At 37.7% G+C, this 14,517-nt stretch overlaps 1 protein-coding gene across 1 annotated transcript; it reads right to left on the bottom strand.

Annotated features, from left to right (window-relative positions):
• Nucleotides 1–4,971: 4,971 nt before the first annotated feature.
• LOC118774886 (BTB/POZ domain-containing protein KCTD8-like) lies at nucleotides 4,972–7,329 on the bottom strand. The gene has a single exon (XM_036524459.1). The coding sequence runs from the start codon at nucleotides 6,466–6,468 to the stop codon at nucleotides 5,596–5,598; it is 873 nt and encodes a 290-aa protein (XP_036380352.1). The 5' UTR covers nucleotides 6,469–7,329; the 3' UTR covers nucleotides 4,972–5,595.
• Between the last annotated feature and the right edge of the window lie 7,188 nt (nucleotides 7,330–14,517).

A 14,517-nucleotide genomic window follows, 5' to 3' on the forward strand; every position in this document is an offset into this window, starting at 1 on the left:
CTATGAAGAAAGTCAATATTCAGGAAACCAACCTTGAGAGCGGAAGTGGATGTCAATAGCTCCCGAAGACTGAGTTTTCAGGATGGGGTTTGGGGTTTTTCGGCGTACTTTAACTGTATGGAATGGATTTTCAGAACAATAAGAGGGTAAAAAAATCACGTAAATGATATCACATACTAATTGAAAAAAAAAAAACATAAAAATTCCTACTGGTTAAATATACCTTTAGTACATTACTTGTAATGTCACATAATGTACAAGTAAACTAGGTGCACCAGGTGCAAAATTACAAATAATATTCTGCTATTAGCATTGCTAGTTTGAGCATCATTTACACATAGAGGTACTTTGGGTTGACAGGACCTCTGTGATATTATAAATGGAGGAAGGTGTGATGGCATCCAGTATTGCTCACAGTAATACTGTACTCAAGTAATTTAAGATCAGAAATAATAGAGCAGTTCAGCAGGACACTAATGGGGTTCTGGAGAGGGTCAGAACTAATTCTGTAATGCTAATGTTTTTGGAATATGTTCATTTACTGGAGAATTTGATCAGATCTTTATAGGATCCAATCACACAATGGCTTGCCCTGTAGAATATATTCATAAGGGTGTGTCAGATCACTGAATAGGGTCTACAGTGTACCGAAGGGGAAGAGGTGAAGATAACAGTACCTGTATGATAGGATGGCAGGATACCCCTAGCTGTGCTGCCTTCTGACACGTCCTTAACTCTACGGATAAGAGAGGCTCGTGTCGACTGTGCTGTATCACATGCAGAGAGGACAGGACATTACCAATCCAGTCAGCAAATGTATGAGAGTGTTAAGGGGTGGTTAGTAAGAAGGAAGGATGTCCGTTGTCAGGACGGACATTATGAGTTGACATTATAAGAGTGGGATACACACTTTGGGGAATGAGGGCGAAGTCAGCTGAGTTGAGCTGGGAAAGGATTGTGTTATGAGCATCATAGATTGACACTGAAAAAACAATAGGTGATTAGGTATGAAGACACTCACAGAACTGATGGTACTGTAAGTGTGTGTATAGTACTGTTAATACTGAATGTAAAATTAGGCAATCATCACAACAAATCATGCAAGGCAAGAATAATAGAATCAATACTGTAGTACAACTGAGAATTAAGTCAGGCAAGACTGATTGCACTGTGAGTGATTATTGTCAGTTCCTTTGTCAAAAAGTAATATCAGAATCAGTAACATTCCAATGAAAGAATAAAGTACCATATTCATCATTGTAGAATATGTTCATTGGTGAATTTTCAAAAATATATAGAAGATTATACTCTTTATGTTTGGATTTAATTTAAAATACAAATAAATTCAATGGAAATTATGGTTGAATAATTTGCTGTAGATATAGATTGTAATTTCATTTTTGCATTGTTTTGGTTGCATTATTAGAACTGCGTTTTGCAGTGTTCTGCTTATTTTGGAGTATACATGGTAAAAACACATATATTCAGAAATGTGTATAATGTACACATAAAACTGCAAATATAAAAGTAGCAGTAATTGATACATGCTGTATACTTACAAGTAATTGCATCACACTACATTCATTTAGCAGACAATCTTATCCAGAGTGACTTCCAGCACAACAGAACATAAGTGTAACCATTCAAGCGGAATGAGCAACAGTGTCACAACAGGCTAACAACACTCCCAGACCGGCGTGTGTGTGAGCATAACAGTAAATATAGTACTAATAGTAAGGTATCATGAGGTAGAAAGTATAGAAAAATGTACCTGTATGACTGGATGGCAGGATTTCCTTCTCCGTGCTGCCTTCCGTCACATCCTTACCTGTACAGATAAGAGAGGCTCATGATAGTGTCTCCTGTGCTGTATCACGTACGAAGAGGACATTACCAATCCAGTTAGCAGTTGTATGAGAAAGGGTGGATAGTGAGAGGGAAGGATGTCTGGTGTCAGGACTGACTTGGAGGGATCATTTGCTGAGAAGTAGGTTATGGTATGATTAGGTATGGAGACACTCACGGAATTAAGTGTACTGTGAGTGTGTGTATATTACTGTTAATACTGAATGTAACATTAGGCAATCATCACAACAAATCAGGGTTTCTTCTGTTAATTTTAGTAGAATTAATGAAGGCAAGAATAATAGAATTAATACTGTAGCTCAACTGAGAATTAAGACATGCCTGAAGCAAGATTAGTTGTCCTGGGAGTGATTATTGTCAGTTCCTTTATCAAAAAGTAATATCCCGATACACCATTGCAATGAAAGAATAAAGTGCCATATTCAGCATGGTGTTCCTTGCTAAATTTACAAAGATATATAGAATATTACAAAAATATTCTTTATGTTTGCATTTCATTTAAAATACAAATAAGTTCAATGGAAATTATAGTGAACAATTTACTATACGTATAATTTCATTTTTGTTTTGTTTTGGATGTATTATGAGAACTGCATTTTGCAGTGTTATGCTTATTTTTGAGTATACATTGGAAAATACACATATTTTGAAATGTGTATAATGTACACATAAAACTGCAAATATAAAAGTAGCAGTAATTGATACATGCTATATATTTAGAAGTAGTAATTACAGAGAAATGGAGCCCTCATTGGATTTTGGATTTCATATTTTTCCACATATTGACATCAATTATTTTTTCAGGCCTTCTTGGTCAGAAAATGTTCTGTTTTGTTGAAGGTAGCGATACATTGACACACGTGGTGCAGGAGCCAGGATAGCAGAGTGCATCACAAAAACGTCTTTATTGTGGGTTTCTGGTCACAGCGGCATACTGCTCTGTACCCATCACCTCTGCTTATTTGGCACACAGTCATGCATGCTAAATGTTTCAGCTGCAATTTTAACAACAGGACATACAGAAATGATTTTACTTAAAGTCCACAGTCCATCACTCCCCACCTTACCCCACCCATTTAACCAAGCTAATTTTCATCCTACTGGTGCTTGACGTAACTGCAAGCCACAGGAGCTGGGGCACTGACATACTGAAAAAGGCAATAGACAGACTAGTTGTGCGGCCCCTCTGATTTCTCAGTTCTGTGATTCCCGAGGATGTACTCCCCTCTTGCTTCCTGACCCCAAGGCTTAATAATGTTATGTTGTGCAAGTATGTGTCTGTATTTGTTGGTTAACTGTTCTCACACTGCACAGGATCTTTTCTTAGAAGGGACAAGCGCATAAGAATAGCTACCTTCATCCACCTGGGCAGATGGCCAGCAGGGAACTATAGCTGTTGACAAAGCATCTTAATCAGTCTTTGCCATGATGTACTACTGTTCACCAGGACAGGAAATAACACTCAGATGGGGACATCCTTTTCTGTGGATAAGCACTGATGTATAGAAATCACCTTCTATAACTGGAAGGTGCGTAACCTTCTATACCTTCTGAAGGCAAAAATGGCGAATTAATGCTGATGATGCACGCTGACAAATCCTTGGTCCATGGGTTATAGATGATGAGTTAGCTAAAGCAAATTTCAATAGTGGAATCAAGAGGGGCCCTGCATGAGCTATTTTCAGAATCAAACCTAATGGCATCAATTTTCTAAGCACCTTTCTCACCAGCTCATTTTCAGGCACACAGTTACACGACAATGAACATCACTGCCAACAAACGGACAAAATCAAGAAAATATATTACAAAAAAATAGTTGTGTTCTACTATTTCTGTAAAACAAGGTTACCTGGATATAAAGATTAAACTTTCCTTGCTCAACTGCTGAGTAGTTACACCCAGATGCTTACAAAGGAAACTAAAGTCCCACAGACCTTCACCTATTTCTTGACAATTCTGTTTTCTAATGTTTTTAAAAGCAGGTATCTGAAGTCTGAAATTCACTTCGGATTAGTCACCAAAATTTGATAATCTGCTTTGATTTTTTGATTCACTTTGCTGTTGGAACCAGCCACAATCACCATTTTTGGTAAAAAAAATTAATGGGAGCTTTTAAAAATACATAAAGTGCGTTTAATTTAGAATTTTGTGGTGCAGGAATATTGTTTTTGTAAGTTTAACATTAATTGCGCCTGCTAAAACTTAAGCAGTCTAGCCGTGGTAGAAAGTTAATTTTGTGAAACTGAGAATTTAATAGTTGTTTCTTTGAGGTAAGTATTGCTGTGTGCAGATTTGAAAAGTGCTAAAACCATTGGCATCACCTCCCTATCAGCATATAAAATTATCCATGCACTATAATGCTGAAACATTGTGTGACTGTTTAGCTGATACAGGGCCCACTTTTCTAGTCAGAATGGTCAAATGGAAATAAGGGATGATTGTTTTATTATGAAAACACTTGTAACAAAAAACAGAAAAAATGTCAAAGAACATTAAATTTATTTCAGTCCCTTGTGAAAAGGGTTCTGTAAATGTAAATATGATACATTGTGATATCAAAACTATGAGGAATATCTTTTTAACTTATTTAGTATGCAGCATATGCTATTGCCTCTTTAATTCATGCAACTTTATGCACATGTTATGAAAGAATTTTACAATACATTTTTGAAACTTTTACGTTGTTCCTCAAAAAATGTGGCATATTTTGAGTGACATTAAAAATATTCCCTATGTGACTTTCATATTCTAATATGTTTTACCCTCACATTGGGCTAAAACTAAACATAACTAATGCATTAGTTATTATTCACATCTTTACCAGTGACTTATGTGTGATGACAGTTTATTAAGCATTAACTGATCGAGGTACTTCATCATGAATTCATCTTCTTTGTGCACCTATATTAAAGTGGCAACCATTCAGACTTTTATGTCTAATTAATGTATAATTCACACTAATGTTGAATTAAAGTACCATGACAACTTCTTGTACATTTGAATGGTATACAGCATCAACCTAGTTTTGGAACATTTGGCATCAGTTGCACACTATTCATGTTCCGACACCATTATGAGACGTGAGCAGATTCTGGTGTCCCCCCGCCAAATCATTCCTTGCTCCCATTAGTTGCCTTATTTTTACAACAAGAGGTCACCCTATTTAAAAACTGTAAGAACTGTAGTAAGTTGTTGTGGTATCACATTTTGTGGTGATTATATTTCACAAGGCTGATTACTTGTCTGATTATTTGCTGGTCAGCTGGCCTGAAGAGAGAGGGTGTTGTGGTGAAGGTGGGTGGTGAGGCATCTTCCACACAATATTTCCAAGTGAGTCATAGCGGATTCCCTCAGGACCCATCCTCCACTTTCAAATGCTTAAGTGGCAGAGTTACAGATAGACTGACACCAGGCATGTCAGAATGAGATTATAATTACTCTTATACTCCAAAAAAATAGCCAACAGGAAAAGGGAAGAGGTACAGGGAATACAAAGTGTCTCTGGCAGCAGCAATGAAAGATGTTGTTATTGGTGGGTCACGGCAGGGTTGGCTTGACAATAGGAGTTGGAGACTTGAGGAGGACACAAGGCATCTGATGATGGACACCGGGGGCACTGTTCAAAGGAGTGGATGGAAAGCAGTGGAGGGACAGACTTGGAGGCATCTAGAGGTACATCACTTGAGAACAGCAGGAGGCTGGAGGGGACATGGGCAGGATGGGCTGAACTCACTCACGGTAAAACACATATTCTGTATAGCTGGTCCACATCTTATCATCTGTCTGCTCGTGGGCGAATGCGCAGGTCCCCGTCGAGTTGCAGGCCACCATGCTGAAACCAGCATTGGCCAGCTTATCAAAGGCCTGCTCAAGGAAGGTGAACTTGAGGTAGTATCGGGATGTGTAGCGTTCTGGTGGACGATCCGGATCCCGGCTCTCGTTGAGCGTATCACCGAAAACCTCTTTGGCCAGCAAGGTCTTCCCGCAAACCATGATACGCGCCACACGGCGGAACTTGGCGTCAGTGTGGCTATCTCGGCCCAGCGTGTAGGAACCCCGGTAGCCGATGGTGATGAAGCCAGAGCGTCGTCCGTCACCCCCGTCCCTGCTCCCTACCCCTTGTGCCAGTCTAGCACAGGCTGCAGCAGCTGCCCCGAGGGTGGCAAGGCTATGAGAGGTGTCAGCGGTGGGCGAGGATTCCTCAGGGTCACTCTGGCAGCCATCGTCGCCCAGAGAGTTCTGTCTGCTGATCTTAGGCGCCAGCATTTTGACCAGCTCAGGCAAGTTGAAGAATTCTGCCTCCCGTTTCAGCCTCCTGCGTTCTGGGAAGTGGTCTGGGAGCACTAGCTGCTGGTCTCGCATGTAGTCCAGGATGTAACGGAAAAGGAAACCATCTCGGTCGACGAAAAAACGGCCCTTGGTGTCACGCGCAAGCCCTTCTGCGCTCTTGCGAGTGAACATCTCTCCCAGGAGGGAGTCCGGGATGCTGATAAGCGTGGAGTAGCGGGTTATGTACACCTGGCCACCCACATTCAGCTCCACTATCTCTGGGAAGGGCAGCTCATCCGCAGGAATACCGGAGGAGCTCTCAGACAATGCCATGGCTGGGTGTGAACACAGGCAGAAACTACTTCCTTTTCTTAGTCTCTGTGCTGCTGAGCTGACCAGTCTTCAACTGTACTTCTCACCACCCCTAACAATCTCTCAAACTGCACTTGTCAAACAATGAGGAACATAGAGCTGTAGATGGTATGATACTGTGTAAAACAGGTATTGTCTTTGACCATTCTGAACCTGCTCACAGATTTAAAAAAAATCTCTCAAATAATTCAAAGCATGGTCAAAGACAAGTGCAAGAGAACGTATTTGTGAGACTAGACAGGCTGCTAGTGTATCTAAAGTAGATTGACTGCTCTCTCCATAGTGCTACGGAAACCTCCCTTTTTTACTGTTCCCTATTAATTCAATATTTAAATTTTCAGCTCAGAAGACCATATCAGTATGCTGAGCTGTCATTGCCAGCGGAGGGTCAAGATAAAACTATCAATTCAGGCAAATATAGTCTTATAGGACGCGTTAAATTTGCCTTCAATTTGAAGCAAAACTCCTCACCTCTGGAAAAAACGCACGGCACAACGCCTTCAGAGCCGTTCACGAAACTCATTGACCAGTTAAAGGCAAATCAAGTCCATGCAAAGTGTATCCGTAGTCTTCTCCATATGAAAATTTTCAAGAAATTCCCAGTTAACGGATAGAGTCCCCCCTTTTAGAATAATCGGTGTGCCGACGCGGTTGTAGTCGAACACAGTGATACAAACAGTAAATCCAAGAGCTTTCGGTTTCTTAATTATAATTTAAAATGCAGCACAAAGATGGAAAAAACAGACTGTGGTAAATTTGGAGTTAACAGTTCTTGAATTTCAGAATAAAAACATCCATATTAACACTCGTTTCGCCATTAGATCGGAATTCAAACAAGAACATTAATAAACTTTTAGGAAAGCATCACTCAAAGACGTATTTTCCCACGGGAGATGTAACGGGTTTCTCCCCTAACAATATTACTCTATTCTGCACTCCTTCTTCTCCGCTACTGCGTTATGTTGTCTTCATGGCCCCACCTACACTCTGGTGACGTGACGCTGACACCGTTCCAGAGCAATAGTGACGGTGTGAACCCTACCTGAGAGTAACAACACATTTTATGAATCTGAGTGAATCTCCAAATTCTTCCATTTCCTTTCTTAAATGATAATGACATGGAGTATGATTTAAGTGTATCTCTATACATGCAAACAAGGCGTGAATGTGATGGAATAGTGCACACCAACATCAGCGTTTGCAAACATGAAAATAGTAGGCTATATTTGCTTCGTAAACAATAGAACTACTGGAGTTTTCTGGCTTGTGAATTATTCCAGCAGACGCAGTATTTTAATAAGACAAGGACAGCACTATGCTTATGTTTGCAAACTTACCGTAGCAATGCTGTTAGCGTATAGCTTGCAGTCTGTTAAGCTTTGAGAGACACAATGTGACAAAATAATGAATAAATGCACCATATAATATATTCTAATATAATATATGTATATATGTATGTCTCATAACAGTTTATACCAATCTCAGGTTCAAATTCCTTGGTATATTTATCGCTTATATAGTTAAAAAATCAAAGACACATCAAATTAGGCTATATTTATACTGTAAGTGCACGATAAATAAATAATAATAAAAACATTAGCCATTCTTTACTGGACAATCCGAAAATCTCGTACAGTAGCCTACAGTTTGTATATTTGTATATTTGCCATAATTTCCTAATCGTTTGTAGATTTTCATACTATACTGTGCATGTGTAGATTGAAATTAAACAGTATCTGGATAATCGATTTACATTTTTTTTTTGACTCGTTTGCTTATTATGCAAGTTGAGTGGATTCTTATGAATGTATTTCGGAATTTTTTGTCGGTAACTTAAAAACCGCAGGCAAAGACTTCGTGCTCACACTTCATTTTAATTTAACAGCAGCGCAAAATTGACATAGATTACTAGCAATCCTGTCTCTCACGTTGGATCCAGTGTTAAACAGCGCCATCTAGTGAACATTCTATCATTTTGATAGTTTTTTCAACGTACCAATGTCCTCGGTATATTCAGATGTACTGTATGTTCTCTGTAATTCTTTGCGTATGATACTCTATTGAAATATTTATATTCATTGTTATTTGTAATTATGTGTATTACAATAACAGTACAAAACAGTCAAAAGGTTAGACGCACCTGATTATGGGAATCATGCATTCATATACATTTTGATCTAAAGACTTATGCTTAAAAGTTTGAAATTTGTTTCTTAGAAAAAAACATAAATAGTGAAGTGAAGTCTATGTCTATTTCTTTCATTTAAAATGGCTATTTTGTATTATTTCATCGTTTTGATGCCTTTATTAATATTACAAAGTATAAATACAATACAATACTTAAAATCAATCTTCTTCCTTGTATACATTTTCCTTTTTCTTTGATAACACTGCCTCCACCCGATTATTATTTCAAAACAATTGACTCAGTAATATCAACATTTATTAAGAATGGTATGCATATAAGGATATGATTTTCTCTGCCTCCAGCATCCTAGAGACTGTGGAGGTCTGGCTTTGTCTAATTTTAAGCTTTATTATTTTTCATTTCTTTTATGAGCGTTTAATGTTTGGTTTACTACAGACTCACTGGCCTCCTCAAACATATTGAAGCATCTTTAGTTCATCCATCTCGATTGCAGGATATTCCCTTCACAGTTCGTAAAATCAAGGCTTTGCCATTAGATTTGACCCTATTACACTCCTGAAATTTATGGAGAACTGCTGAAAAATGTTGGGGATTCCAACTAGGGATCTAAAAGAGTTTCTCCTTGCTACTGTCGCTTTTGCCTTGCTCTGATGGGGTAACAGGCCTGGAATATCAATGTAAAGCTGCTTTGTGACAACTCATGTTGTAAAAAGCGCTATATAAATAAACTGAATTGAATTGAACCCTAAATAATATTTTAATTCATGCAGACACTTTAATTTTCATTGAATACATTGTGGTAGACCAGCAAGTTCAAAAAGAATAAGCTTGCTGTGATCTGTTTAATAGGCTGGTCTTGACACCGTCATTTGGAACAGATCTCAATGCTGGAGGCGTGCAATTTCTCAAACCTTTGGCTTGAGGGCCAAAGGGTTGACTTTATAATGCTGTCAGTGAAACAATCTGCTGTTTTGAGTAAATAGCAAGATGCTACAAATAGCAGAGTGAGATTACTGTTTAAAACTGTTTAGCACTTCAGGGTTCTTCAAATGCACTTCAGAGTTCTATTGTATCAAGGTTACAGGTGAAAACTCAATGGACAGCTGATTTGTTTGGAAAAGGATTAGGATTAAATTTCTAATGTCTACTTTCTCTGTCTCAACTGATCTGTCCACTCAGTCTGCAAGAATAACAATTCATGGTTGTTTACTCTAATTTCTAAATAGTTGACAAAAATTACCACTAATTCAACCACTTCTTCAAGTTTTCACCAAGCATCTTTGCCATTCAGTTTCAGTAACTGCTTGTTTTATGTTATGTTACACAGGGCTGTCCTCATTCAGGTCCAGCATCTCCTCTTTTATATCATCAGTCCAGAACAAAGTAGCGTGAAACCACAGAGCTGGTGACATACAGCAATATTGTGGCTATGAAGACCAAACAGTATGTCTCAGCCAGTCTCAGAAGGGCGATGTGGTTGCAAGGGTAGCCCATCTTTGTGCAGGCCTCCTTGGAGACAGAGTGCACATCTGGTGTCATACTCACATCACAAATACTTCACGTCATCACTAGATTCTGACTTCCAGTAATCCCTACCCAGCACACCTCATAAGTTTGTTTTATGCGTATCTTTATTACTGAACATCACTGATAAGCACAATACTGACTCCCCCTGAGGACAGAACATGGACTTTGTTCAACAGTAAACTGCAGATGGTTATTGCAGGCATTTATAGATAACTAAATTGCAGTCTCTTATGAGAGAAAGTGGACAGTGGTCACATATGCGTGTGCACTAACCTGCTCTTGGCTCAGGCTATAGAGCTTTATTCTTGTATCCAGATGATAGTTTGAGACCAAAGTTGGTTGCTCGCTATCCTTTTCCTCTCCAGTATTGATTCCTGTCTCTCCTTTTACTAACAGGAATGCCATCTTTTCATTTTACCAAATTATTTCCTGCATCATATATTCTTTCATGTAAGACTCAGCATTACAAACAAATGTTACCACTCCAAACTCTTAAGATGAATTGTGACATGCATCCATTTTTATTCTTAGCATAAAAATTAAAATATCACTCCATGTATGTATGCATTTGTATGCTGTATTTTTCCCTTGGGGAGGGGGTATGCCTTTGGTTCTCTAAATAATTCAGTGGAGTTTGTTTTTATCTGAATTAATAACTTAGGTTACAGAAATTCTCTTGAGGTCATGATCTTCATAATTAAAAAAAGTGTAGTCCATTCATGCTGGGATTGAGTAGTGTAAATATATACAGTAAAGCACACTGATGCCCAAGTGAATAAACTTTTAATGCCCAAGTGAATAAAACTTTTGTTTATATTTTCCACACACAAGTACTGTCACAGAATTCAAGAAGGTATGATGCTATGATATTGTGTTTTTCTAACAAAATGTTATGAAATTTGAGCATTCCTATCAAAGAACAAGGTTTCTTTCTGATCCCTATCATTCAAAATAGAAATAATCAATTGAAGAGTCAAAATCAGACATTATGTTATGGTGGTTATGTTTGAATGCTGAAATTGTAACTACAATTAGTTTTAGTCAATCATTACCAACATGATGGCTTCAGAGTTTACGTGCATGTGTGTGTGTGTGTGAGGGTGTCTGTGTGTGACGGTATGTGTGTATAATAAATGCCAGAGTGCTCCTGTTTTTTTCTAGAATAGGTGACCAGACATCATTCATGAGAAGACATGGAGATGAAATTGTGGTTTCTACTAGGGCTTACACTGCTGCTCAACACCACTGAGATTATTGCAGAATCTCCATCAACTCCAACTACCAGTGAGACTACTACACCAGCTCCAACAACTAAAGGGACAGAAACTGCTACATCTAGCAGTAAGGTTACCGCACCAACTCTGCCGACTGAAGGGACAGAAACTGCTACATCTAGCAGTAAGGTTACCACACCAGCTCCGCCGACTGAAGGGACAGAAACTGCTACATCTAGCAGTAAGGTTACCGCACCAGCTCCGCCGACTGAAGGGACAGAAACTGCTACATCTAGCAGTAAGGTTACCGCACCAGCTCCGTCGACTGAAGGGACAGAAACCGATAACCCTATTCCAGACCGTAAGAAATAGTTTGCTTTTCTTCCCTTTGCAAGTGATGTCTGTTTCAGAGAAGCTCATAATCCAGTAAAATTATCAAATGTACAACTGTAGCTATGTGCTTGTGTCTTTTGAAAAAAATCTCATTTAATCGGTTAGTTAGTCTCCTGTTTGAGGGTCTTAAATGCATATGTCACAAACAAAATTTTTGGTGTTTGAGCTGTTATTTCAGTTCAATTTTCCAGTGGTTTGACCCTGTTATGTATGAACAGTTTCATACTGTTATGTACTGTTCATACTGTCAGTGTTTTCCAATCATGGTTCTGAGGACCACTGTCTTTTCTGCAAATTAATTGTTAAGGTTTGAATTGTTTGAATATTCAAACTGTTTGAATATTCAAACAGAATTGAAGTTTGTGTTAACAGTTATATTCTATAGGATCTCTGTGACATACAGTGGTAGTCAAAAGTTGAGACACATCTGATTAAATAATGGGAAACATGCATTCAAAGGCATTTTGATTTAATGATTTATGCTTAAATGCTTCAATTTTTAATTTTAAAAATTATAAAAAATTTTTTTTTTTTTGCTATTTTGAAGAATCTAAAATATATGATAGTTTTTGTCACTGCATAATTCCATTTGTGGTCATAGTTTTGATGTCTTTACTATTATTCTAAAATACGGAAACTAGTAAAAATAAAGAAGGAAAAGTGTGTCCAAACTTTTGACTGGTACTGTATGTGTTGTTGGGAAATTAATACATTGAAGAGAAAAAGACAATTGTTTTTTTTTTCCTTTAATATGGGTAGTGGTCTTAATTGATGCAGCTTGCTTAGTTTAATTATTACAGACCTATAACATCCAATTAATTGAACCACATATTAATCTTAATTACCTTGGTAAAAATCTGGTTAAGGATTAAGCATCTGGATTAAGAAGGCACAATTTAATTGTAACTGTGATTACCATCTGATATTGATTTAACAGCAGTATCAGTGAACATGCAACCACACCCAAATAAATGAAACCCCAGAATCAGTCCCAAAAATACATTGCCAAAGTCCACTACATGCACATTTAGCAAACTAGCTACTATATTCATGACAATAGCAATCAATGTTTTTATGACTGCTCCATATGCAGTAGTTTCACATACGTTTTAAGGCTCTCAGCAGTCATTTCTTTTCATGTATCACCCTCCCTATTGAGAGGTCATTGGCTCACCTTAAATGTATATTATTTCAGTGTGTGGCCTGTATTTGCTACAGTCTTTATTGGAAGTTACCAGACATTGTTCATTCTAGTCCATGTATCATGCATAGTGGTTTTGTTTGACTCGCTGCTGCAAGAATTTTTCTTATTTCCAACTTCCCCTGCTAATACAAGCACAGGTAGTGTACTCTGTCTGTACTCTGTTCAGACTAGTATACATGTAATTTCTGAAAATAGTGGCAGTACCTGATACATCGTACAACAATTGGTTCAAGCCAGTAAGTTTGCAAATTTCATAGAACTAGTTATACAAAACTCTAAACTCTAAACTCTCTTATATTAAACAGGTTTGACCTTGTTGTAGGCCTGCTTTTCTTGTATTAAGATCAAATCACTGTATAGGTAGAAACATCTAAAATGTATCAACAAAAAGCATTTAATGCTGATGCCACAAACCACAGCCTGAGCCTTTGCAGTTCATATGAAGAGCTTAATGTAGAGGTAATTTCATGATTTTCCATCCTTTGCCACCATTGAACTCAAAAGTTAAAAGTAGTGTAACGTTTTGCTAACAAATTTCAGTATGTGTTACTAGATGTCAAGAAACACAAGTTTCAAAAGTATTTATATGAGTTTTTTCCATTGATATGTCATTGACTTTGATTTTGTTTTCCAGCACAATGTAAAGGAGTTGGAAATTATGGACCTTGTAATACCGGTATAAATGATGATTGCCCAGAAAATTCCAAGTGCTACTGTGAAAATGGCAAACCTTTTTGCAGGTACAGTATTCCTCATTTGTTTGTTTTCTTTGGGGCTGACCAGCTGACCTAAAATGTATTAGTCATTTTCTTACATTTAGCAACCAAAGGTGTCCTCGTATTGGTAGATGAGAGGCGCTATAATTTTACGACTGTGCAACAACTTGCATGTAAAAACTTGCAACCTCCTTATTAACCTCATGTACCATACAACCAAATTAGTGAACATTCCACAAAGGGATGTTCAGTGAGTCTACAATCTTCATATGGCAACTCATAGAGGAAAGTTCATTTAAAACACTAGTACTGCAAATATGGTTAATTGCTATTACATGGATACACACGTGTAAAAGAAAAAAACAGCACATTCAAATACACTATGTATTACTGTATGTACAATTAATTTAATTATTATGTATTTTTCAATATTTCACTGCAATGTAGCCATTCAGACTCATCATTCTTTGGGTACCAATTAACAAAGATAAATACTTTAGGCATTATTTAAATGGGAAAGCACAAGTACATATAATTACCTTAATATAAACACTACATAGAGAAAGACGCATGTCCGATTTAAATTTGAGTAAATTTGAGCTCTTAGCTCATTTCACGCTCTGAAAGAATGGTTACCACATTGAAATGGCACTATCATTGTCAGAACTAATGTGTCAGTTCTCATCAGCTTTCCCTGTCAAATTATAATATAACCATGTGCTTTTGTAACCTTCACATCCCCACAGATGTAACAATGGCAAAGACTTTTGGTACACAGGTGAAAACTGTGAACAGCACTGGACCACA

This window comes from Megalops cyprinoides, chromosome 3 (genome assembly GCF_013368585.1).
Source record: "Megalops cyprinoides isolate fMegCyp1 chromosome 3, fMegCyp1.pri, whole genome shotgun sequence".
NCBI lineage: Eukaryota > Metazoa > Chordata > Actinopteri > Elopiformes > Megalopidae > Megalops > Megalops cyprinoides.

What these genes read in the sequence shown, in the direction of transcription:
- LOC118774886 (XM_036524459.1), bottom strand. Translation starts at nt 6,468, where the DNA reads ATGGCATTGTCTGAGAGCTCCTCCGGTATTCCTGCGGATGAGCTGCCC.